General features: G+C 50.3%; 3 protein-coding genes across 6 annotated transcripts; all 3 read right to left on the bottom strand.

The window, feature by feature from the left end:
- Positions 1-625: 625 nt before the first annotated feature.
- EMC4 (ER membrane protein complex subunit 4) lies at positions 626-3,889 on the bottom strand. Of its 2 annotated transcripts, XM_066181975.1 has the most exons (6): positions 3,774-3,889; positions 3,598-3,697; positions 3,020-3,173; positions 2,410-2,570; positions 2,249-2,310; positions 626-1,461 (listed from the first exon to the last, which is right to left on the bottom strand). In XM_066181975.1, the coding sequence occupies exons 1-5, from the start codon at positions 3,845-3,847 to the stop codon at positions 2,275-2,277; spliced, it is 525 nt and encodes a 174-aa protein (XP_066038072.1). In that variant the 5' UTR covers positions 3,848-3,889; the 3' UTR covers positions 626-1,461; positions 2,249-2,274. The 2 variants fall into 2 exon arrangements, with proteins under 2 accessions (XP_066038072.1, XP_066038071.1); XM_066181974.1 differs by lacking the exon at positions 626-1,461 and having other exon boundaries at positions 2,231-2,310; positions 3,774-3,888.
- Positions 3,890-4,680: 791 nt separating this feature from the next.
- Positions 4,681-9,285, bottom strand: EXOSC5 (exosome component 5). 2 transcript variants are annotated; one of them, XM_066182435.1, is made up of 6 exons: positions 7,456-9,285; positions 6,152-6,265; positions 5,330-5,451; positions 5,095-5,235; positions 4,935-5,024; positions 4,681-4,846 (listed from the first exon to the last, which is right to left on the bottom strand). In XM_066182435.1, the coding sequence occupies exons 1-6, from the start codon at positions 7,724-7,726 to the stop codon at positions 4,754-4,756; spliced, it is 831 nt and encodes a 276-aa protein (XP_066038532.1). In that variant the 5' UTR covers positions 7,727-9,285; the 3' UTR covers positions 4,681-4,753. The 2 variants fall into 2 exon arrangements, with proteins under 2 accessions (XP_066038532.1, XP_066038533.1); XM_066182436.1 differs by lacking the exon at positions 7,456-9,285 and adding an exon at positions 6,793-7,102.
- A 1,794-nt stretch (positions 9,286-11,079) lies between these two features.
- On the bottom strand, positions 11,080-25,915 carry RAD17 (RAD17 checkpoint clamp loader component). Of its 2 annotated transcripts, none has more exons than XM_066181972.1 (16): positions 25,689-25,915; positions 23,623-23,904; positions 22,894-22,977; positions 22,062-22,218; positions 21,445-21,581; positions 20,194-20,246; positions 19,977-20,102; positions 19,821-19,890; positions 19,108-19,219; positions 16,876-17,067; positions 16,343-16,428; positions 15,912-16,058; positions 15,337-15,483; positions 14,497-14,617; positions 13,578-13,635; positions 11,080-12,485 (listed from the first exon to the last, which is right to left on the bottom strand). In XM_066181972.1, exons 1-16 carry the CDS (start codon positions 25,719-25,721, stop codon positions 12,284-12,286), a joined length of 2,007 nt encoding a protein of 668 aa, XP_066038069.1. In that variant the 5' UTR covers positions 25,722-25,915; the 3' UTR covers positions 11,080-12,283. The 2 variants fall into 2 exon arrangements, with proteins under 2 accessions (XP_066038069.1, XP_066038070.1); XM_066181973.1 differs by lacking the exon at positions 11,080-12,485 and adding an exon at positions 12,498-12,618.
- Positions 25,916-25,942: the final 27 nt, after the last annotated feature.

The raw sequence follows: 25,942 nt of genomic DNA, 5'->3' as shown, positions 1-25,942 counted from the left end.
TGTCCCCTGTGCTGCCACTGCTGAGGCTCCATCTCCAGAGGTGTGTCCAGCTCTGGCCGTCAGTTCATGCAGGACCCTGAGGGGCTGGAGCGTGTCCAGAGAAGGGAATGGGGCTGGGGAAGGGTCTGGAGCCCCAGGAGCAGCTGAGGGAGCTGGGAAAGGGGCTCAGCCTGGAGAAAAGGAGGCTCAGGGGAGATGGACCCACTGGCTCTGCACAATTCCTTGACAATGTTGCCAGGTGAAGAATTGATTGCACCTGATGGGTTAATACAGTGATGATTTAGCAAAATCGTTAGACTATGGAAGTGCACAATCAAGAGTACAATAAACATTAACCAAGGAAAGAAATAAGCAACTGCACTCCATTGATTCAAAGCCTCACAATGAGCTAGGTTAGCTATGCCAGCCTTTCTCCTAACTGGGGATAGTAGCACCTGTTCACAGAGTGGTCAGACACAACTAGGCGTCCCTGGCCATCAGGGACCACCTAAGACACCCCCGGGACAGGAGAACACGTGCTGGTGAGAGGGAACGTGTGTTAATAACTTCAGGGAAATGGTTCATGGGTTTGTTCTGGGAAAACCTGTGAGCATGCATGCAAAATACAGCCTGGGAACAGGAGCCTTTTCTGTGGTCAGCATGCACGGTATTTCAGAAGAGATAGCCCCTCATGCCTCCAGCTGAATGAAGAATGGCTGCTGCTTAATGCTGCACTAGTGTTAGGCAGGTTTATTTTTATTGATTATTGGTAATAGGAGGGGGCAGCCGGGGGGTCGGGCTCTGCTCCCAGGGAGCAGTGACAGGAGGAGAGGGAACAGCCTCAGGCTGGGCCAGGGGAGGCTCAGGTTGGACACCAGCAGTAAATTATCCATGAAAAGGGTGGTAAGGAAACTGCCCAGGGAAGTTTGGAGTCCCCATCCCTGGTGGTGTCCAAGGAAGGCCTGGATGTGGCACTCAGTGCCCTGGGCTGGGGACAAGGTGGGGGTTGGGCACAGCTGGGACTCGATGGCCTGGAGGGCATTTTCCAGCCAGGATGAATCTGTGGGAGGCCATCGGGAAAGGCGTGGGGCTGCACTGGTCAGGGGTGCTCATGTGAGAGCTGTGGCCATTGGGAAGCGCTGTGCTTGGGGTCACCATGCCAGACACCCCGGGACATGCCACAGCCAGGTTCAGTTGACTGAGATGTGACAGCATCTTTCCACTGATTGCATCAGGATGCCCTGCCCCATCCCAGGCCCCCAGTGCAGCTGTGGTGCCACTGGGAAGACTGGGGTGGTGTGCAAAGGCACTGGGAGCTGGTGGGATATACTGGGATTGGGCTCTAGGCCATGACAACATCATCCTGGAGTCCTAGGTCACAATCAAAGTCCTGGAGAGGTTACGAGGCTATACTGGGAGGCACTGGTCCACACTGGAAAGCAGAGGTTTGGGCTCTACTAGGAGCAACAGCAGAAGAAATTACTGCAAAAATGGGAAAAAAATGTATGAAAGTACAAGGGAAAAGGGCAAATATGAGGCACAAATGGGCAAGAAGTGGTGAGAAAAACAACCAAAACGGGGAAACTACCAAAGTAAAATGGTGAAATGTGGCAGAAACCAGCAGTGTGGGCACACCCAGCACCATCCCTGTGTGGGCCCAGTGCTCCCAGTACAATACTGGCCTGCACCACAGCTCTTCTGGCACAATCCCAATATGAGCTGCCACAGTCCCAGTATGTGCCCAGTGCTTCCAACATACCACCAACACTCCCAGTACAATGCTAATGACCCACAGCTCTTCAGGCAGGATCCCAGTGTGGCCCCAGTGCTCTCAGTACAAGACCAGCATGACCTACAGTCAAATCAAGATCCTGATATGATTCCCTGTGTACCCAGTATGAACTCAGTGATTCCAGTACAGAGCCAGACTCAGGCTGCAGCTCTTCCCATGTTGGCCACAAGTATACTCCCAGTGCCCCCAGTAAGCCCCCCAAAATGGGTGCTGTGGCTCTGAGTGTAGCTCCAGTGCACACCTCAGTACAGGCCCCAAAGCTCCCAATACACTTCCAGTAGAGGTGCCAAAACTCCCAGTGCTCCCACTGCAGGTCCAAAGATTCCCAGGGCACTCCCAGCACACCCAGCACAGATTTCAGTGCTATCCCAGTGCACTCCCAGAGGTCCCAGTACAGCCCAACCCAGTGCTGCCCTGGGCTGAGTCCCCAAACCCTCAGAATTCCCCCCAGAAATGATATCACCATCCTGCCATTGCCTTTATTGGTGTGTGGGCACAGGGGGTCACAAGATCAGGCCCCCTCCAGTGAATTCCATTCGCTGCCAAGAGAGGAGAGAGGAAGGGGTGAGTGGGGGGACCTGGGTGTCTGACCCCAGGACCCTGGACTCTCCGGGGTGTCCCCAGGACCCCAGGCTCACCTGTGGTGGGGTGACAAAGGCCAACCAGTCAGAAGGGCGGGTGGGCAGCAGCCCCATGGCCTGGCACTTGTAGAGGGCCAGTGCCAGCCCCAGCCCATTGCCCACCAGGAACACAAGACCCTGCAGTGCCCGCCGGCTTGAGCTCTCCAGGGCCTTCAGTGCTGGGGGGGACAGAGGGGATCAGGGTACCTGTCACTGACCCCCAGGCTGCTGACCTGGCACAGGGGTCATGGGGGGTGGGCAGCATCATGAGGGGAGTGCTGGGCAGAGGGGAATGATGTGGAGGTGACTGTGAAGCTGTGGGAGACATCTTGCCATCTGTGGGAGGTGACTGTGGGGCTGTGGGAGACCTGGGGAGCTGTGGGACATGTAGGGGACTGTGGGGCTGTGTGGAGTCTCAGAGGGCTGTGGGAAATTTATGTGGACCATGGGGCTGTGGGACACCGAGGGGACTGAGGGACACCCAGGGAACTGAGGGACACCCAGGGAACTGGGACACCCAGGGGACTGGGGGACACCCAGGGGACTGGGGGACACCCAGGGGACTGGGGGACACCCAGGGGGCGGTGGGACACCCAGGGGACTGTTCCTGCACAGGGGTGGCACTCACTGGCAGACAGGGACATGAGGGCCTGCAGCGGGCGCCAGCCCATCATGCAGACCATCATGGCCGGGAAGATGGAGATGGTGTTGCCGGCCATGTACATGATGAACAGGTTCATGGGGATCTGCTTCAGCGGCGCCAGAGCCACGTCCCAGCAGCGCTGCAACGACAGGGGGCCAGGGCCGGTATGGGGACTCGGCATTTGGGGGGACCCCGGGCCGGGGGACCCGCCAGGGCAGGGGAGGGACCCGGGGCAACGACCCACCCCCACAGGGAGCCGGGGTGTGGGGGATCCACGGAACCACCGCCCACGGGGGTGGTCCCTGAGGCAGGGACAGGCCCCCTGCAGGTGTCCGGGGTGTCGGAAACCCGCCTATCTGGGACAGGGACCGCCCCTGGGTTCCCGGGATCAGGGGGGATCGGGGCCAGGGGCTACCCCCGGGCGGGGGCAGAGTGCGGGGTACCCGGCCCAGGGACCACCCCTGGGGACAGTGACCGCTCATATAGACGTGTCCGGGCTGTGTGGGGACACAGGACACCCCCCACCGCCGCGGAGTGCCGGGTGTCCCCCCGCTCCCTCACACCTTCTCCATGAGGATCTTGTCGCTCTCGTGGACGCCGCCCTCCCCCAGCTGCCGGTCAGCGAACCCGAGCGGGCCGCGGCCCTCGGCGGCTCCGCGGGGCCTGGGGACAGCGGGAGGGGTGAGCGGGAGCTCCCGGTGTCCCGGTCCCCCCGCGACCCCGAGCCCCCGGGCCTCACCGTGCTCCCGGTGCCGCCCCCAGGTCCAGCGACCACTTGAACCGGCGGCTCCGGAGCGCCGCTGCCGCCGCCATGTCCGTGCCGAGTCACGTGAGCAGGCACGTGTGTGGTCACGTGGGGGAACGTGAGGACGCCCCTACCCCGTTTTCTTCTTATTTTTCCCCACAAGGTTCTGGCGCAGCTTCTCTGGATTGACTGAAGATTTTTTTTTTGGGGGGGGGGGGGGGGGAAGAGGGGGGGAAGGCATGGTTTCGTGTTGGGTTTTGCTTTGTTTTTAAATAATTGTTATTTGGTAGGGGTTGGCACCCCGATTACGACCCCAGTTCACATTTTTCACAATCCCCCCGCTGTCCCCCATTACGGAGCCCAAAACCCCATCGAACCCCTCTATCCCGGCCCATATCCCCCGCTGCTGACCGCTGTTGCCTCCCCTCGGACCCCTTACTGCCCCCCACATCCGCCACTGCCCCACACTCGCTGACCCCGTGAACGCGCCAGCACCGCCCACGCGGTCCTGCCAATACCGCCTTCCTATTGGTAGTGGGGCCACAAGCCCCGCCCAGGAGAGGGTGGAGTACGTCACCCGGCGGCACCGCCATGCTCAGAAGGTCACAGCGAGGCACTAGCCACTTTACCCGCCGCGTCGCCATCTTGGGTACACCGGGAAGGTGTGGGGGGAGCCAGGCACACCGGTGCCGCCATGTTTGGTGTACCAACACGTGCGTGGCTCGGCGCGAGCCGCCTTGTTGGGTGTCCGGCCAGGACCGTGCCCAAGGCATGTCCGTGTGTCCCCACCCTGCAGGTCTCAGGAGCCAGCAGGTACTTCGGATACGTATCCCCAAGCCTGTCCCCGTGTGTACCCCTCTCAGGAGAACCTGTCGGCACTGGACGGACTCAAGAGGCAGAGTGGAGGTTAAAATGGTCCTTTAATGAGTGCCGGGGGTCCAGGCCAGTCCAGCTGTCCGTAGGGTGTCCCCAGCTCAGGACTTGGAGTAGCGTCGGCGCACGGAGTTGCGGTAGAACTGGAAGATGGTGGTGGCGGCCCGCTGGGCTGCGGCCAGGCACTGCTGCATCTGTGCAGGACCAGGGTGAAGCGGTGGGTGTGTGAGTCCCCTTGTGAGGGAATCCCGCACCCCAAAACCCTCCCAGGGAGTCCCTCACCTCCTCCACAGAGCAGCTGCCCTTGGTGGTGGCCATCAATACCTTCCTCTCGCTGCTGGCGATGGCAAAGGTGAGGATGGCACGGGCCTCCTGTGGGAACAGGATTCAGGAGGGCTCGGAGGGCACACAGAGAGCTGGGTGCCCTCCACCCAGGGCTCACCTGCTCCTGTTGGGCCGTGGGGTCCAGCAGGATGGTGCCATCGGGCTGCAGCGCGCAGGTGACACCACAGAAGAGGGAGGTGAGGGGCAGCCCCGCATCCAGCAGCGCCATGCAGGCAGCGTTCAGGCAGCAGGACAGCAGCTGGGAGGGGTGTCAAGGGACCCCACAGCCTCAACAGCTCTGAGTCCCCCAGCCCCCAGGGCCCCCCATAGCTGTTCCACAAAGGAAAGGATACAGAGCCAGCATCACTCAGCACCTGCAGCACCAGGGATATGGCGGTGCGGGGGTGCAGCACCCCCAGGACCACGGCCTCACACGTCTGGCGCAGCAGCTGCTCCCGGCTGCGCTCCAGCACACCTGCACAGCGAAGAGTGTGTCACAGCTGCCCCAGGAACCCCCTCTGGTGTTTGAGCTTCATGCCTCAAGAAAGGAGATTTAACCCCTGGGACTGGGCAGCCACCGAGCTCTCAGTGGTGTCCAGGCCTCGGACAGACCAATCCCTGCTCGGAGGAAGTGCCTTGGAAAGGGCCAGGGCTGGACAGGCCTCAGTGCCCTGGGGCCTGGGGGAGGTCAGCAACGCCCGGCCAGAGGGATTTCCCTGACACTGGACGCGGGCAGGGCAGCACGGGTGGGCCGCAAGGACATTTGGCACAATTCCCACGATAAGGCAGAAACTCCCCAAGACAGCTCAGCAACCGTGCTGGGATCGGCTCTGGCTGGGAACAGGTGATGCCAGCAGGGGCAGGGCCTGGCAGTGACCCCGGGAACCCCCGGCCTGGCACTAATTAGTGTGAGAGCAGCGAGGGAATCGTCACCCAACAGCAGGCAGAGCACTGATCAATGAGAGAACTGGGTAACTCATAGCAAATGAGCACCAATGTCTTTGTTTGCTAAACTGTGTACATCAGGAAGGAATTTGATGGTTCTCATGCTGGATTTATGGATTTCCACCCAGCAAAATGCAAATGAAGACCTGTAAATAAACCAAATATCCCGCCTCTTGCACTCTGGGAGAAAAAAATGATTTTGGGACAGGGACAAGACAGCGGGCCCCCACCTGGCAACCCCACCTTGGGGCGCAGCAGCACTTCCAGCGCTGCCCGGTCTGGCAGCTCCTTGCTGACCTTGGCCTCTGCAGGGCCGTACAGCCCAGCCAGCACCGAGGTGTCACCTGGGGACACAGAGAGAAGAGGTCAGGCTGAGGCCGCACACGGGGACAGGAGCCCCTGGTACGCTGCGGGAAGGGCTGGAAACGGGACCCGGCAAGGGGAGAAGGGAAGCCCCAGGATGTGCAGTAGAGGAGCTATGGGACGCAGAGAAGGGGAAGCCTGGGATGGGCAGCACCACAGACTCTGCGGAAAGGAATGAGGATCCCTGGGAAGTGGAGCCGGGATGGGCTGGGAAGGAGAGTCTCGGGAGGGGAAAGCTGGAAAAAGAAGGCCCAGTAAAGAAAGAAGGAAAGCCCCGGTGAGCGGAGCCCCACAGACGGGAAGGGAAGGGAAGGGAAGGGAAGGGAAGGGAAGGGAAGGGAAGGGAAGGGAAGGGAAGGGAAGGGAAGGGAAGGGAAGGGAAGGGAAGGGAAGGGAAGGGAAGGGAAGGGAAGGGAAGGGAAGGGAAGGGAAGGGAAGGGAAGGGAAGGGAAGGGAAGGGAAGGGAAGGGAAGGGAAGGGAAGGGAAGGGAAGGGAAGGCCCACAGACCCTGCAAGAAGGTGGCCGAGCCGTCGGGCCGAGACAGCAGGCCCAGCTCGCAGGAGAAGGGCCGCAGCCGGCACTGCCCGCCTTCCAGCTCCCCCGCCATCACCGCCGTATCTCCGCTTCCGCCACCGCTTCCGGGCCGCGCAACAGCCAATCAGCGCCGGGCGTCGGGACTGGTCTACGCCCCTCGCGACACGGGTCGGAGCGGGCAGTGCGGGGACAGCCCGGCCACAGGGAGGGCAGGGCAGTGCGGAGCCGCTTCGCCTGCGCGGGGCCCTGAGGAGCCCTGGCCGACGCCGGGAGGGGCTGCCCTGGCCGGGCAGGGCCGGGCGGGAATTCGGCCGTTCGGAAAGCACACCCGTCAGCCCGCGGGCACTGGGGGCAGGCACCCGCGGTGCTGGCGGAGCGGGCAGAGCTCTCTGCTGATGCATGGTCTTTGGAAAATCCCTCAGGGAACTGTTCTGGGATCCTACAGATGGACCGTGGCCAAAGGCATGACTCAGAGAGTGCTGCCGGCTCCGCGGGGCTGTGGGACGCGGTCCGGGAAGCCCTGGCTGCTGTGAGGGGCTGCAGGGTGTGCACGGGCCGGGGTACCCAGAGCACACGGGAATTGGCCCGTGGCATTGTGACCCTTCTCTTGTCAGTGTTGGCACACAGGACCCGCACCTGGCCAGCACAGGCAATGGATGTGGTGCATCCCGGTTATGGATCCGCTCCATGGGTGCCATCTCCGGGGTCTGGTGGGGCTGAAGGACGGTGCCGCACCTCCCAGCACCTCCCTCTTCTGCAGCTGCTCCTCCATGACCCTTTGAGCCATGTGGGAAAAATCCCACCGAGGCCCTCCCAGCCTCAGCATTCTCCCGTTGCCAGCCTTTGCCTGCCTTTTTCCCAATCTGAATCCACATCCCAGCATGTGAGAACTGCCAAGGGCATCCATAAACCCCACACTTGAGCAGAGGCTGCTTCATTGTGGGAGCCAAGCTGGGGATACCATCTTTGGCTCTTTGAGCTTTCCAGCCCTTCTGGGCGCTCCTGGACAATTCCCAGGTCCCTGCTTGGGAAGTACTGATGATTTCCCATGACAGGAATTGAGAGATGTCAACAATGGGTTGACAGAAGGGTTCTGAAAGTGGATGGGAAGTTCATCTGGCAAAACATGACACACGAATCTTTCTCTGCACCAGCACTTCGGAGTCACTTCCTCACGGCTTCACGCAGGATCTCCCGGGGCTGTAGGAGCCTGGCCAACGGTGGGCAGGATGGAAAGGCCCCCAGGAGAAGGGAGAAAGATACTGTGTCAAGGAAAGAGCCTTTTAATTCCTCCTTGGTTTCCTCCTTCTGACCTTCAAAGGCGCGGGTGTATGGGGGCCGTCCTCCTCTTGAACGTGTCGGGTCGCCCGGGGCCGGCGGTTCCTGCGCCGTCGGGGCGCGCAGGGACCGGGAACCGCAGCGTCCTTCTGCGGCACGGCCCGGAACTGGTGCTGCTCTGGCACGGCCCAGGGCTGGTTCTGCCCCGCGGGAGCGGGCGTGGCCGGGGGCGGCCGGGACCCTCGGGGCGAGCGGGTTCTGGCTCGTCGGGCTGTCGCCGAACCCGGGCCGTGCGGGGCTCGCAGCCAGGCCAGGGGAGGGGGTCTCGCCCGGCCAGGAGGGGCCGGCGCTGACGGCGAGGCTCTCACCCTGCTCCTCCTCGGGGGCCGCCTGGGAACGTCGCTGAAGCCAGGGGTCCCTGCAGCGGCGCCAGGGGACGTGGATCAGGCCGTGGATCAGCGCCTCGGTGTAGTCCCCGAGGTAGCCCTGCAGGATGTGGGTCAGCCCTGTCCGGGCCGCAGGTGCACAGGGTGGACAGGGCGATGCTCTCCACCTGCCGGACCTCCCACCACCGCGGGCCGTAGATCGCGTCCAGGCTCTGCCGCAGCCAGGGCCGCGCGGGGTCCAGCAGATGCTCGTGGTCGTGCAGCAGCTCTGCCCACAGGTCGTCCTGCAATTGCTCCGCGGCCTCTGGGCTGTCGCACGTTGGCTCAGCCTGGGCAGGCGCTGTCTGCGGCTCGGAGGGCCTCCGTGCACAGCTGGCGGGCCCCGGCGGCGCTCCGGGCGGACTTAGGATGCACTGCAGGAAGTCGTTCCGGCCCTGCAGGGAGAAGCGGGCGCTGAGCACGGGGCTGGCGCACAGCGGGCACGTGGAGTTGGTGGCGGCGTGGCGCAGCAAGCAGCCCAGGCAGCACTGGTGGCCGCAGGGCAGCGCGGCCGTGTCGCTCTGCACGCTGTGGCACACAGGGCACTTCCACTCCGTCTGCGTGGCTTTGCTCACGCTCGGAGGGGCCAGGGGGAGATACAAGGACTGGAGGGTTCCCATTGCTGGCACTGGAGGTGGTGCTGAGACCACAGCTGGACTTGGGGATCTTGACGGTCTCCTCCAGCCTTGACGATTCTGTGGTTCTGTAGCACTTCCAAAGCATGTCACGCACTGCAGAATGGAGAGATGCCGTAGCCACTGGCTGTCCTGGGGCATGGAGAGGAGGAAGAAAGGCTGGGCCCCTCGAGGACAATGTCCCTGCTCCCCAAGTACCTCTGCCTGTCCCACAGACACCCTGTGACGAGCATTTCCCCACAGAGCTCACCTCCAGTGTTGCAAATGCCACATTGCCAGCTGCCCAGACCAGGCAGGGCTCGGGACATGGAGTGATGCTCCAGGACAGGCAGGGAAACTCCAGTGGCAGCCCCCAGCCCAGGATGCAGCTCCAGGAGACACCTGGCTCAACTCTCCAGGCCTCACAGCCTTGCTTGACAGCAGTCCAGGCTGGAGCCACACTGGCCTTGCCAGTGCCCAAATACAATCAGGGATGTGACATCACAACACATCCCCCAGTGATATCACAGACACTTGGTTTGTCACCCTCCCCCAGCAGGTGACATCACAGCAGGACATTGGCCCCCAAAGGCATCAGGGGAAGAAGGAAGATATTGCTTCTTGTGTTTAACTCTTTGTTTTTCCATGCTGCTCTCAGCCGCCTGCATCCACGTCTGTGTGTCCCTAACCCTGGCTGAGGTCCCCTGTGAGGGAGAGCCTGGTGGGAACTGCCAGCCCTGAACTCACCCCCAGTCACAGCTTCACACGGAGACAAGGCTGGGTGGTTCCAATATGAGCCATGGTGCTCCTCAAAGGCATCTAGAGCAGTTTCAGCTCTGATCACACCCTGAAAGCACATGCACCTTTTCTTTTGGGGATGCTCCTAAATCACAAAATGAGCCAGGTTGGAAAAGACCTTTGAGATCATCAAGTCTAATCTATGATGTAACACCTCCTCATTAACTAAACCACGGCACCAAGTGGCGCATCCAGTCTTTTTTTAAACATGTCCAGGGATGGTGACTCCACCACCTCCCTGGGCAGCCCATTCCAGTGCCCAGTCACTCCTTCAGTGAAGAATTTTTTCCTGATGTCCAACCTGACCTTCCCCTGCTGCAGCTTGAGGCTGTGTCCTCTTGTTTTGTCAGTGGTTGCATGAGAGAAGAGCCTGCCCCCCACCCTGGCTTCAACCACCTTTCACGAAGTTGTAGAGAGTGACATGATATCCTGAGTCTCCTTTTTCCCAGGCTAAACAACTCCACCTCCCTCAGTAGTTCTTCAAAGGGCTTGTGTTCCAGGCCCTCCACCAGCTTTGTTCCCTTCCTCTGGACATGCTCCAGCCCCTGCATGTCCATCTTGAACTGGGGGGCCCAGAACTGGACACAGCACTCAAGGTGTGGCCTCACCACTGCCCAGTACACAGAAAGAATCGCTGCCCTAGTCCTACTGGCCCACTATTCCTGATCCAGGCCAGGTGCCATTTGGCTTGGCCACCTGGGCACACTGTTAGGTCATGTTCAGTCACTGTTGACCAGCACCCCCAGGTCCCTTTTACCCCCATCTGAAGCTGAGTTCTCTTCTTTCCCTAACCTCATAACTGGGACATAACTGAGGGAGTCAAAATGGCACCTGCCTATGCTGCCAGCCCTGACCTCAGCCTCACCTGATGGGGTGTGAATTATGCACTGGCTTTCATGGGGCAGCAACATTTGGGCTCCAAACAGAATAATGGGGTTTTTGTGTGTGTGCCCAGGTGGTGGCTTCATGTGACAGAGGGTTTGCACAACAGCTCTGCACGCTGTAGCTCACAATGCCAGGTGGAATTGGCCGGGTGAGCATTGAATTCTGCCCTAACAAGGAAAAGGCCAACACAGCAGCTGCAGTTACCTGGTGCTACTGTAAAGAAAGCTGAAAAGATACAACAAAGGAGGGTGGGAATGTGATTGCAAGATAAAAATCAGTATTTTGTGCCTTGTTATTACTTGTGCTGGAGGTACCCCAGGAACCCCACCCAAAGCACCCTGGGGAGGAAGAAAAGGGTTAATGGTCATAAACAGCCTGACCTGTAATAATTTGCTGTAGTGAGTATAGCTGTAACAGACTTTTAGACTTAGGAGTCTAAATTTCCCCCTTCAAAATTAAGCAATAGCTGTACATTGAAAGACTACCATCTGTCCCTTGAGAGATGACAGATCCAGACTCTTTAATAGCATTAATCCAAGGTCAGAGTGGATAAGCACGTGTCTTCTCTCACTAAACTGGCCGTAAGCAATACAGAAATGCAAAAGTGCACTGCATAAAGCTGCTTTGGTTTGACTTTTTTTCCTCACTGCTGTGGTATTACTATCCACAGCACCTGATCATGTGTCAGTTACCAAACACAGGATCAGTGTTTCCCCCAGCACAACGGCAGGTCAAGGAGAAAAACTGCACATTATACATTTAACTTCCTAGAGCATACAACTTCTCCTTAATTGCTGACCTTTCCCCTCTAAGAGTTATGAAAATGTCTTCCCAAGAGGAATACAAAATAATCGATGGTACAACATTAGTTCCACTTATAAAGACATGAAGATCTTATTTATGTCTTGTGTAAGTCAGAGTACAAAACAGTATTAATACAGTAGTTTTCTTAACATCATCAGTATGAGACATCAGACTTTTCATGTGTAAATTTCAGCCTCTTCTTTCCAGAAGGGCTAAAATTCCAAACAGCTGTTTTTTCTAAAGTGTGAATTTGAATAAACTCTTCAAATGCTGGTAGCTTATGGAATGTGTACTTAGGAAACACACTGCACAACTGCAAACTATATTAAAATGTGGAAAAAATAATTTAAGACAGATACTGCTAATCTTTAATCCCTTTCAAACAGATTGCAGTCATTTATTTCTCTCTTGTTACTGCCTTAAGGCAATTTCATGGCTCAGGAGAGGCAGGAAATGGCTTGTACCTTAGCACTTGGCTCAGGCTGGCCCTGCAGAGTGAGGAGCATGCCAGAAGCTGTCTGGATGCTCACAGCAGGTCTGGACTGGGCTCCCAACCCTGGTCCATGGCTTGGCAGCAGTGCTGGGCAGAGCACCCTCCTCAGCAAGGCCTTGACAGCACCTGAATCCACACAGGCACGGCAGAGGGTGTGTCCCAGTCTCTCAGTCACTGTCATACTCCTCGATTCTCAATTCCTCCTCCTCTAGGATGGCCTGGGCTGCGATGGGCTGGGGCTGGCTGCCTGGCAGGTCACTCCCGCTGGACTGGCTGGAGGGGAGCCCCTCGGGGTCGCCGTCGGCACCGTCCCTGTGGAACAGCTCCGGCACCCCGGGGTCCTTGTCACCCAGAGCTTCCAGTTGCAGCCTGCAAAGCACCAGTGCAACCACCACGGGCACACGGCTGCTCCCACTGCCAGTGCTCAGACAGAACCTCATTCCCTCTGACAGAGGCACATCAGGGACTGCTCAGTAACACAGTTTATTCCCTACCAGGACCCCTGAGGGAAACAAACACTGGATACTGACATTTCTCTCTACTACGCGTTCTGCACACTGAACAGATGGAAAAGGATGACAGTGTTTTCAGCAGGAAGTCACCCCTCAGATCAGACACTGTGACACACCACCAACTTATTAATGCAGATACAAAATGTCATACCAGTATCCACAGGTATGCTGCAGGGAAACTTAAAAGGGATGAGGAAGTTACTGTTAACCCGCCTCACACCTTGTGGCGTAGGCCAGGGGGATTACAAAGAAATACACCCCTTGGAGACACTCTCCTTCCTCCCTGACTAACACCCAAAATGACTTTTAATACAACAGCTGGGGAACAGGGTGCTGCTTGGAAATACAGGCTGGAAATCCACAGTTAACTCAGCAGCAACATCAGGGACAAGTAGGAGATGCTCTGTCAGATGCCTCAACAAACTATATCCTGGTTAGGAGATACCAGTTTGTCTCACTGCAGCTGTGAACTCGATTCTTTGCTAAAAGCATACCACCAATTAAAACAGTTTTTAAATTCCAGGCGCATCACAGCTATAGAACTGTAACTGAGGCTCTACTGGGGTAAATGAAGTCTGATTCAGAGGGCTCACAAGAGCCACAACAGAGCTCCTCATGCCATGTCACCCCTGAGGCTGCACACACAGCCTGTTAGGAGGCCACTGCAGTCAAACAGAGAAAAACCCTGGCTTTTCAGCAACCAGTAGCTATAGCCTGACAAAAACCCACGCATTCTGAAGGTTTACTCTAAGTAGCCTTATAGGCAAAACTTGTATAAGATTAAACCAGTGCAGATATCTAATTTTAGATTAAGTAACTCATTAAATAAAATTTTAAAAATACTTTATCTTCGCATGTCACATCACAGACTTCTGTGATGAAAGGGTTCTTCCTCTTCATAAATGACACAGTCTCACTTATTTTAATTACAGACAGAAGTTCAGCTTACCTCCCAAAATGTCTTTTCAGTGGCAGCCTCCCCACGTCTTGGATAAAAGCAATCTGAGCTAAGAACAAAGAACCACCAGTGTCATATTAGGTAGATCATAATGAACAGACAGTTGAACATACTGGAAAATAAACAATGACCTTAGTCGAGTATTCCTGTATATATTTTAAATATTTTAGACACCAGAACACTCTGCATGTAACTGTTTTTTTCCCAAACTGTTACAGTTTACCACAAGATGTTTACAGATGACCTACACACAAAATTTGAAATCCCTGACATTCATCCCGTGTATTTATCATGTACAGCTATTATTCCACAGCGTACAAAATCACTCACGCTGATGTTACGACATGATGCTTTTTATTAGAAACAATTAACAACAGCAAAAGGGACCCAGCTCTCTAAATACTAATTTTTCCATTATGTACCACAAGAAGTAAATTTTTCTGCATGAATGTTTGCTAATGGATCATCTCAGATTTAATTTTTTTTAATTCACTTGAATTTTAAAACTTGGATTTTGCTTCTTTTATCTGTGAAAGGCTTTTTGAGGTGTTGTAAGTCTGTTGCTGTTACTGGAAAGGTATCAGTAAGCAATGAAGACCTAGTCAGTATTGCCTACGAGGTTTCTCAAAACTCTTCTCATCAAATCCTTCAGCAAATAAAATAAATGTAATAAAATCCCTAAGTCTAGAGAGCATCTTAAGCACTAAAGTTTGACCAATCTACCCGGGCAGCTTTAATTTTGGCTGTGGTACTGGAAGCATCTTTGGCATCACCTACATAACATTTAGCAGGAGAATATTTTATACTGAGGCAAAAGCACAAACAGTATTGACCTTTTGGCTTATGAAATTTGTCAGTATGTTTCAATTGCAAAGAGTCCAAGATCAAGAGTTACCTTGATCCATCTTACCTTGGTTTCTCATTGGGTTTGCTAACACAGCGAGATATGGCAGCAGCTCTGTCTGAAGGCACTCAGGTGGCAAACAGAAGCTTGAAAACAGAGATTTTGCAGCAAGGCAATTTTCCCGATACTGTAAGAGTTGGGGGAGGGGTGCAAAACACAAGTGAAAAAACAACCATTATGAATGTAGATGTTCTGTACCATAACACACAGATTTTCTTCCTGCCTGCTACAGGGAGCTACTGAGAAATGAGACCACATAAACAGAAGTTAACATACCAATCATAAAAATGGTAGAATCCTTCAACTTTGCCTTTTACTGGGCATTAAAATAAAATAAAAAAAAATAGTCATTCCTTGATTAGAGAATTCCCAGCCCACCCAGGCCAATGCTTTTTGCCAATGTATTACTTCAAATGTAAAAAAATGCCAAGACCTGCTGTATCACCTGAACAAGCTACTACTGATAAACATATAAGCCATAACAGCAGAAATTTCTTACACTTATAAAACAGTTCAATGTGCTTCACTGCACAAAACCAGACTCAATTCTAGAAGTACTTAACAGTATTTCAACTCCAATTGTCTCTCTATTAATTTAGGATTAAGACTCTCCCAGGAACATGCCAGCTTGGACACAGGCATCAGACTTTGTCAGAAGACTCCAGTTTATTTTTACATTAAAGGAGTTATACAAACCGCTCTTCTAGCAAGTGCTTTATAGAACCAGATTATCTCAAAATAGGGTATTTGACAAAATAGGGTATTAGCACTGTGATAAAACTTCATCTATACTACTTAATAGTCACATCTTAGGGGAAAAAGCATTAAGAAAAATCAAGGATTTACCTTTTTATTGATCAAAAACCACTGTGGTTTATGTAAAGGTCGGAATCCCATGCCCCCCTGCTGCTGGGCAAAGGCTCTGGATGTGTTGGAGTGGATCACCCCTCGGGTAGCCACGGAGGCACTGTAGCTCTCCATCACAAGCCGTGTCTAAGAGAGAAATGGGGCTTGTGTGAGCTCCAGGTACCTCATTTGCACTGAAACACACTCAGTAACTGCAGTGGTATAACATGCACAGCATTTTAAAGTTTAGATTACTGCAAAACTTGCATTCAAAGCAGCTGAGAAAAAAGAAAGGGCTTGATTCCTTCTTAGCACAAACATTATTTACTCAAAAAAACTTTGTAGAGTATCCTATAGACACTACAATCCACTATAATAAAATGCTGACAGAAGCTGAACAAAACATTGGCCCTGCATCTCTTCTGCAGCTGATGTACTTTAGCATTCATTAACAATTCATGTGTCACTCACACCCTAAGTATGCAGTGAACTTTCAAAAATGCAGCAAAAAGTCAAGAGGCTCAATGTCGAAGTACTTAAAAACAAATTTGTGCCTATAAAAAGATGACACTTACACTCCAGTTACTACAAAGGACATCAGCAGTGCTCAAATATTCACTGGCTCTCACAACATCATCTATATCAGAAAAAAAGTCCACGTAGTTCTGGTGAAGGTATAGATTGAACATGCTTCCAGACATATGTGATTTTTCTACAATATCCTGTTAGGAAGAAGAAAAGTTTGGATTTTAGAGGTGGATAAGGAAAAGGATCCTGTGTATAAAAAGCTGTGATACATCTAGGTCAGGGAGCTGGAACACAAGGTCTTTGCAGTGATGCCCAGACACAAGGAGCTGGTTTGCCCCAGTGGTCCCTTCCAGGTGAGTGTTTCTCTAACTCAGATTGAATGCACACCAACTGAGACCACTATTAAAACCCATGCGACTGAGAATTTGCACCAGTCACTCAGAACCCAGCTGAACTTGTGAAGCCATAGCAGGAGTACCTCAGGCTGAATGAGCAAGGTGTCCCGGTGGTGTTCAGACAGGTGAGCAGGCAGCTGTGGGCACTCTGCTTCTGACACTGCTTCTCCTGAAAAGGATTGCACAGGCTTTAGTCTTTATGTTCAGAAATGTCGTTGGCAACTGTCAGCTCTGCCAGCAGCTGAATTAGAGCATTTTCCATTCCCAGAAAGCTCTGGTATAGGCACAGGTACTTATTTATTATAGTCAATATTATACAGTCATCAACACACAGTTAGTTGCATTAAGCTTCATAAAACAAATCTAATCAAATTATTTTTGTATTCCCTCACCTCATGACTTCTCCTCAGTTGGTTTTGGAGCTAGTATTGTGGATTACTACCAAAATATGCACAATCAGTGGCATTAGAGACCCTGATTTAGCTTATTTTATACTGTTGTTACTGACCAAACATCCCAAACAGAGGCCATCTGAAGCCTTACTTTAGCAACTCCAGCTAGTAGCAGCTGACATGCTTTGCCCACTGAAAGGGAGAGTAAGTCAAAGTTTTCTTACTTTTGCAATAAATAATTTTCCCCAGAGCATGGAAAAGAAAAATGGATGCATCCCTGCCACCAATAGCTTGTATCTCCTGGTCTTCTGAGGTATCATATTTACTTTTCCTTCTTACTTTGGATACTCCTGCTTCCTCACATTTTATTGTGGCACTCTTCTTCTTTGACCAAAATTCTTTCTCCAGTGAGCACTCTATCAATAAAATCAAAAATAAAATCAAGACAGAGTACATGATTCCGGAGAAGTTTTCTATTATGTTCCTGCTGCTGATGTTCTATGTGAACAAACAGTAGTAATAAAAGGAACAGAACAGGCTATATAAATGGGAGCACTATGAGAAAACTCATTTATTAGGAACACAACCCAGTCACCTAAATTAGCATCATTCATTACCTCCATTCCACTTCTGTCCCTTAAGCCACAGCTGAGGTACCAAGTACTTTTTTGAACAACCAACAGATGTCTTTGAAAAAAGCATTCAGGCTTATCCCTTCTAGTTCTGATGCACTCCCCACTTGACCATGTTTAGAATTTCGCATTTATAAAGCACAAGTACAAATATATGTAAATTATATTTCAGTTACATCCTGTTATTTCAGTTACCTCCTGTTTACTTATCAGTTTTGTCTTCTACTGGCATTTTCTGTACATTAACCTCCCTGAAATATAAAGCAGCAAAGAAAATCTTTCAAGTAGGTGATTCTTCCAACTGCCTGCTATCTTCCACCAAGTCTGGAGGCCCATGAAATAAAACCCTTATTCTACTCTAAGTTAATAAACTTCAAAATTTTCACCCACAATTTCAGTTTGTGGCATTTGAATGTTCCTTACTGAGCTAATATAAATCATCCTTTAGGTATTTATTTTTCTTTTCTCCCACATTTACCATGAACCTACTTCTTCCCTGAACAGTGTTACAAAGTGAATATATCAACTGTGGTTACATAGATACACACATGAAGAAACACACAGTACATAAAAAAAACCAAATGCGGCATGCTCAGGAGACCAGCAATGAGATGGGGTGTCACCAAAACATGTGCAGTACCACTGGCTGTCAATCAGTCACCTCACTGAAATACCTGCACAACTAAAGATGCTCTGTTCAAATACCTTCTCAATGTTAGAGAAAATGTGAGAGGAGAATGCTTAGCATGCTGGGACTTCACTATGTGACTCCAACAGGCCATACACAAGAAGCTCTAAAGTCATATGCCTTTGTTTTCTCTCCCATTCTAACTCTCATGGTTTACATTTCCAAGGCAACTTATTAAAAATACACAAACTGGTTATTTTAACATTATTTACATTTTCTGGAGGATGCATCCAGCAGTGAGACACTGGATGCTTTCCCCAAATATCACCAAGCTAATATTCACTCATACTAATGGCATAATCACCACACTGGGACCAATCCTCTGCTTTTCTGATTCACACAGAACAATCTAAGCTTGGTACACAGAATAACTGACCTTCAATGTCTGCAAGCTAAATGTAGAAACTTTACTCTCTGCCTTGTGTAATGTAACTAACACTGCTTAGCTATTTTCAGTATACCCTAAAACTTAAAGTACAAGAATCCCTCTTAAAAAAAATAGACTTGAAACTACCTTTAATCTTGTATTCCATTTTCCAGAGCACATTTTCTATTTGCAAAGCAAAAGGGAGGGAAAAAAAAGTGTGACAGAAACAATACCATTACTAGCTCTACCACATATAGCAGAAGACAATTGATGAGTGTCTTTCCTTAGGTCTAAGTTTGATGTAAATGATGTCATCATTTCACAGTCCTGAGTGAACAATGCATACCAGAGTACTGCTTTTAAAAATGCAACTCACATACATAGGTTCCTTAACAACTACTGACTTGTAAGGTGCTCATACAACTAGCAGTTTAGGAAATGCAAAAACCAAGCAGTGAAAGTATCCCTTTCAAACTAAGGCTGATTATAGAAACTTTGAACAGCAAACACAAATAGCAAAGATACTAGGAAGGAAAGAGGGTACTTCGTCAAATTACATCAGCACATGCACACAGGTCATGGCTTAACCCCAGCCTGCAACAGCTGAGCTCCACTCATGCCTCCACACACCCTGTGTTTATTCCTGCTCACAGCAGCATGTCAAGAATGTTTTTGCAATTCACTCACCTGTGCTGCAAATGTGAATAGAACATGTTTTCAGCAGAAATGGTCCAAATACCACTTCACTTAACAAAACCGTAATTTTTACCTTTCATAGAGGAAAACTGAAGGCTGTTTATTGCACTTCTTATGTCACCTGAACAAGCTCTGCAAAGCAACTCCAGAGATGTTCTATCAAGGGTGTAATTCTTCTCTCTGTTCTACAAGGAAAAACAGCATTCAAAGCAACAGAAGAGCAGGAAAATGGGTATTTGAACCATGCTCTGGGAACCCACCTCTGACACACACCATGAACAGGCACATGAGTATCCACTACGCGCTCAAACCACGAAATACTGCGAACTTTAAAAAACTTAATCCATTTAAGCACACTGTCACAACTTACATAACCATATTAAAGAGAAAAATCCACCTAACTCTTTGCAAGGTGTCACTCAATATGATACCTGCTTGTAATCAAAGCAGTTCACGGATAATACAGGACTTAGGCTCATGACCTCTTCTGGCCTCACTGAATACACCAGACCTCATATCTCTTCCTGTTATTTGTTTCATTTATATAGTTACTGTAATAACCAGAGTGATCTTCAGAAGCAACTGTGTAGACTCAGACCACAGATCAAGTGAAACTAATCCTAAAAACAAGGTATCTTTCCAGCTTATTCCCTGCTTTCCCTTGCCTAGAGGAATTTTTTTTTCCTTGGGGAGACGCGGGGCACTGTTATCAAATACAGTAACAGAAATAACATATTTTTATATGGTCCTAGCACTGCACAATAGTTATGAGCTTTGACAACTTACCTTACTGGCTTCTGCTGCAGCTATTCGATTAAGAACTTTCATCATATTTGTTGGTGCAACAGGCTTGAAACTGTTGAATTCAATTAAAAAAAAAAAAAGTTAGTTTCTAACCTCTCAGTTTTTTGAACCATGTTTTAATGAGGTAGAAGATCTTACCTAATATTGAATATACACAACTCCTGTACAATTTCTGTGGGGAATAGTGATCCCTGATTGCTGTCTCCACTGAAGTTATCTGAGATTATAAAGACCAGAGGGCACCTACTTGTACGAATGAAACTCCTGCATTGCAAAACAACAAAATGTGATGAACATCAAATTCCAGCCTTGCAAGTTGCTAAAACTCATAATTAACAACTTACTTGCCACTGACCTGAGAATTTCATGTAGACTGCCAGGGTCTCTGTAGAATTGGTTAGGAATGTCCTGTCCAAAAAAGGGAACTGCTGTCATTACATTCAGATGTAAATACTCTCCCACACACACTACACATGTAGTGTAGCCACAGCACACTAAATTGCCACGCATTTTTAACTCCTGGTTTGCTTGCTGTCAACTACATTTAAACAGAGCTGACACTGGAGACAGTCAGAGGAGCAGCAGGGGGAAACAAACCCAAAGCACAATATGTCTCATTATGGAAAACGATCATCTACAAAGAGATATTTTCTTGCAGTCTCAGTTTCCTAAGACACAGCCTTGGGTGACCACACTGCCTGTGAACAAGAGTTTTACCTGGAGGACAAACACTCCAGGAAGCCACTCCTTTGGGGTAGAGGGCAGGATACCAATGTGAGGTGTGACTGCAAAGAAGGTGACTTTATAAAGACAAGTCTCATGAGACTCTGCTTCCTGAATTCTACAGTACATTGCATTACTCTGCCAGAATTTCTGTCTGTTTTGGTTTTGAAAGTTTACAGACAATCTGACTACCTATTTCTAAAATTTCTCTCAGGAAAAGAATTGAAAAGTTCAGGAAGAAATTGCTATTGAAAGACACGTCTACACAAGCACAATTGCAGGACAAGTACAAGCCTTGTCCCGCACCTGCCCACAAACTCTCAGTTCACATGTGCCCTAAACAACATCACCTATGTAAAACCAGGGAGAAAGTGCTAAATTTAAACTTTATTTTCAATTTTCAATTTCCTGCTTGTGTTCATTCTCAGGTGTCCCCTACACTCTCCTGCTTCATTAAAGAACAGGAATAGTGGTGTGTTTTCCACTCTTCCTGTTTATACATATATGTTTCTAGAAACATATATATTATAATATAATACAAATATATATAATACATACATATTCCCAGAAACTTAATCATCCAGAAATATGGGAATGACTTTTCAGTATTATTTGCTCTACTTTTTGATACTCTGTTATGTATTTCTGTGCTCAAACCAGACTCCCATTTTTGCCTGACAACCTGTTTCTGTAGCATAACTAACTACAGGTAGGATGTGGCTCTAGACTGCTGTAGAGACACAAAAAATTAATGAGGGTCTCATCTGCAGTAAAGCAGACTAACTTTGGGAAACACCAATCCAGTATCTGAAGCTAGTCAGCAGGTCAGTATTACAACAAAAGATACTGTTTTACACACAACATTTCACAAGTTTTCACTTACTTCAATAAGAATAAGCTTTTTATCATTTTCTGAGGACTCCCCAAGCATCTGAAGTTTGTTATACTTATTTGCTCTTAATAGAAAATCTTGAAAGAGAGCTGCTTGGGCCTGACTCGGAAACGTATGAAAATTTGAGTCTGAAAAAGAAAACTAATTAAAAATATGTATTCTATATTATACCAAGTAAAATATAAATACCCATATGAACTACCCACCCGTGCTCTTTTCTGACAGCAGCACTGAACAAGCCCTTTAGCAAACATGTGACAGACACAGAAGAATTTTTAAAGGGGTGTAATTCAACTCAGGACCCAGACAAAGTCACTAACCTGCTTTCATTTATTTGGTTCAAATTATATCCAAGCTATTACAGAGGTCTCTATATTGATTTGAATTGTCAATTATTTTGGACTGAACACTGTAAAAAAACATAAATCCCTTTCCAGATTAAAAAAAACAGATGGATTCTCATTAAACACTCAGCAATGGACTAACATGGATGTGGACCTGATTTCATGTGACAGACAGAAATGAAGCAAAAATACAAGATCGAAAACCCACGAAGGTAACTGGAAGGGGAAAGAAAAGATAAAAAGAAAAACCCCCAACATACTTACCTTGGCCAAACACACTTCTTAAGTCTTCCTTTGTGAAGTCTGAAGAGAGTGGATTGGTCCATTCTTGCACCTGAAGGCCAAGATCTCTGGCTAGAATTTGCAGAGTTGCAGTTTTTCCACAGCCAGGAGGGCCAGTCAGCAGCAAGATAGAGCCACTCTGACAAAGAGATACAAAACATAATCACAAATGTGATAAATAAAGACTTACAGTTGGCTAAGGACGAATATTGGTTGAATTTCTCCTATAGTTTGTCTGGTAATGATCCTCTCTCCCAGTGAAACCCCAGTCACACATTTTGTGCTGTTAATTTACCTGCTGAGTACACAGAGAGAACCAGGTCAGGACTCTGAGAGCCCTGCTCTGTTCCTAATGCCTCTGGTAAATAAACTGCATGTGACTGCCAATACAACAGACACCCACCTGGAGAACCAGCTCTGGAAAACACTAGGCAAGGCTAGTAATTTGTGTCTAAGAATGCCTCTTATCAGTCAAGATTAAGAACATCCTCACCATCCTTACACCAGCTCAGTGCAAATGGAAGTCTGTCATGAGACTTAAAAATTGCCCTGGCAGAGATAAAATGCAGCTTCAAGCACATACTAAAGAGTTGTGGTTTGTGACTGCATGCCAGAAAACAGTATTTCTGAGCAAAATCTGAATCCACCTCTTAGGAGCATAAGTCAAAATGAATGTACCAGCTCTAACCTATGTTCTTAGAGTATTTCTTAGAATGCAGAAGATACACAATCTCTCAGTTGGTTTTTCTCTGAACTTGCATCCAGCTCATTTGTATGGTTTGATGCCTCCAGTTGTTGATTTTAGCAAGTTTACCTGCTTTGGCTGCCTCTGAAATATGTGCATTTTTAACCAGGTTTCAACTTCCTCCATCTTCTTCTTTTGCACAGCAAGGTCATTCTGAAACAAGTATAAATTTGTGAAAGTTATATTCTAAACTCTTGGTTTCTAATGATGAAATTACAGAACAGAATAAATGCTGGACAAAATATCAACAGACATGCTGGTGTGTGTTCCAGTTACATGTGTGCTCTGCATAACCAATGCTATAGTTAAGGATGATCATCTCATCCTGTTTCCTCAAACAATCAGTTTACCATTCTTTGTAGTCAGGAAATAATGAGCTATTTATTATACTTTATGTATTAACACTGCAATCTTGTGTCAGGATACTTCACAGCTATTGCTGAACCTAGTCCTTTTTACTTCTTTTTTACTCTAATACTGCAGAGGTTTTTGGAACTTCTGCAAATCCCACATAGCTGGATTTCCCCAGGGCTTGGAATATTGGATGTGTCTGGAACTCAGTAACAGGTTCAAGAGTTTACAAGTGGAATGACAGGAAACAACATCTCCTGAGCAGCTTTTCCTGCTCAGGAAGCCTGGGGGAACGTGTGTCAATCAGCAGTGAATCAATGAGCATTCCAATAACCCAGAACCCTTGTGCTTTACCAAGGAGGGTATGGTGAGAGCCTGGCTGGTGCAGGTTATGTCACAACATGTCCCTGTGGTGTCACTGGCACTGCAGGAGCTCAGCTCTCACACCTGGTTTTTGGGTCTGTATCTCTCCACCCACGGCAGGTCCTCCTGGGCTTGGCTCTGGCTCCTCCTGGGCTTGGCACAGGGCAGAACCGCAGCACATGGCTTGGCTCTTTTCCTGGGAGGAGCTGTGGCTCTGCTGTTCTCGGCCACAGGGCTTGGGGCTCTCTGCTTCTGCCGACGGCCTCTGCCAGAGCTGCCCCTCAGCGGCTTCACAGGAGCCGCACAGGGGGCGACGCCTGTGCTCCCAAAGAAGTCATCCAAGGGAGCTGCCAGCCACTCTGCCACCTGCAGAAACACACACATTTGGGTAGGAATGCAGTGCTCCCTCTCCCTCAGCTGGGTACAGCTGTCTCTAGAAAATGGGAGTTTTTGGCAAGTGTACACTGCCCCACGCCTGGCAGTATCCCAGGCCAGGTTGGAGACTGGGGCTTGGAGAAACCTGGGAGAGTGGAAGGTGTCCCTGCCCATGGGAGTGGGTGGGACTGGACAGTTTTATGGTCCTTCCAACTACAACTGATCTGGGTTTCCGTGATCCTTCTGTATGAAAAAACAAGCTGCATCATTGTGCCAGGAGTATTTTGCAGCAAACTGGCAAATCAAAACAAGTTGAAAACTCCACAAACACACATCCAACCTAAAGAATTAAAAGAGAATGAAAAAGCAGCATCAGCTTACTCAGACCACCTTTATATGATGGTAATGTTCACACTGTCTCTGTGTAGCTTACAGAATGTGACACTTCACCCCCCCCTTTTCTAAAAATATTTACAATGCAACCATTTGTGCATAAAAATTAGAAACAAATGGCAGAGGACAGTTATTGAGGCAGCACAGTAAAATGAAGGAGTGTCTGCTGCCCTGGGTAGCTTGGGCTGAAACAGAGCCTGTGCCATCATAAGGAACAGTGCTGGCAACAGCCCCAGGACTCAGTTCTGGATTTGAGGAATACCCTGCTAGGACAGGGTGGCAGACTCACCTCCCAGTAACACCACAGGGGTGTTGTGCCAGCCCCACAGCGTGGGGGTAACAGGCCAGGTGCCCAAGCCCCTCACTGAACATGTGAGTGACAGAAGAGACACAGCATCCCGCAAAAGGGCTATGAAACTCTAAACCAACACAGCAGAGTGCTGGCAGACAGGACATTCAGAGCTGGATGCAGCAGGAGGCTCTGCCTGGAATAGACTCAAACAATTCCACCAAGACCCTGTTTGCAAAGCCCCCAGCAGGAAATGCAGGAGGGGGATCACACTGCTTTTCGGGTGAATGAAGCTGAAACCAGCCTGACTCCCCCATCCCAAAGTTCAACATCCTCAGAGGGCGTGGAAGCTGTGGCAGAGCTGGTAAAACCCCAGGAGAAAGGAACAACCAAGGGCCACCACTGAGAACTTCCCCAGAGCTGCTGAGCAGGCACAGCCCGGGCACATCTGACTGACAGGGCAGCACTTCTAGACTGACTAGAAAAGCAACATCCCAAATTTTAACAGCAGTGTTTCCTGACATTTCCCTTCCTGGGGAGTGTGGGGATTCCTCCTGCAGTGGGAATGATGTGATCTCAAGGTCACTGCTTGAGGCTGAGCCAAATGCATACAGCCTGGGTGAGTAACGTCAGTCTCTGTCCTGTAATTGAGTTTCTGTCCTGTAATTGTTTTTGCTGGCTTTAATATAATTACCTTAAGGTTAAGAATCACAGAATCATTAAGGCTGGAAAACACCCCCAAGATCATTGAGGCCAGCCTTTACTCCGTATTTCCAGTGTTCACGTAAGTATATTCACGTTTCAGCACCTTGTGACTCAACTTCTCTGACAAGCTGTCTGACGCCCACACCGTGCCCGTGACAGAGCAGCGGCCTCGGCTCCGTTACTGCCACACACGCTGCACTGGGCCGAATTTGCACAGCCACCCGCAATGCTCCCGTGAAAGGGGGCGGAGGGGGGGTCCCTGCCACACGCAATGACACCAAACCAAATCTCTCCCTTAGGAAAAATCAGAACAACCTCTACTGAAAAAAGACAAACGGCCAATACAGAGCCCACGGAGGGCCGCCGAGAGCCCCTTGCCCGGACCCACCTCCGCCGGCCTTCCTGGGCCGCTGCCGGACATCCTCGGCCGGGGGGAGCCCGCCGCCCGCGGCCCCGCTGTTCCCGCCGGGCCCAGGCGGAGATCCGATGCCTCGGCCCCCGGGACTCGGTGTGACTCGGTGCTGCGGTGGGAGGGAGAGCCCCCGTGTGAGTCCCGGTGTGACTCGGTGTCCGGGAGCCCCGGAGAGCTCTCGATGCCGCGGCCCGGCTGCGTCCCCTCACACAGCGCCCAGAGGTCCTTCC

This window comes from Chamaea fasciata, unplaced genomic scaffold, assembly GCF_029207755.1.
Source record: "Chamaea fasciata isolate MVZ Bird 193981 ecotype frontalis unplaced genomic scaffold, bChaFas1.0.hap1 SCAF_4, whole genome shotgun sequence".
Taxonomy (NCBI): domain Eukaryota; kingdom Metazoa; phylum Chordata; class Aves; order Passeriformes; family Sylviidae; genus Chamaea; species Chamaea fasciata.
The sequence above is the reverse complement of the archived record's forward strand: the minus strand, read 5'-3'. Positions and strand labels throughout refer to the sequence as shown.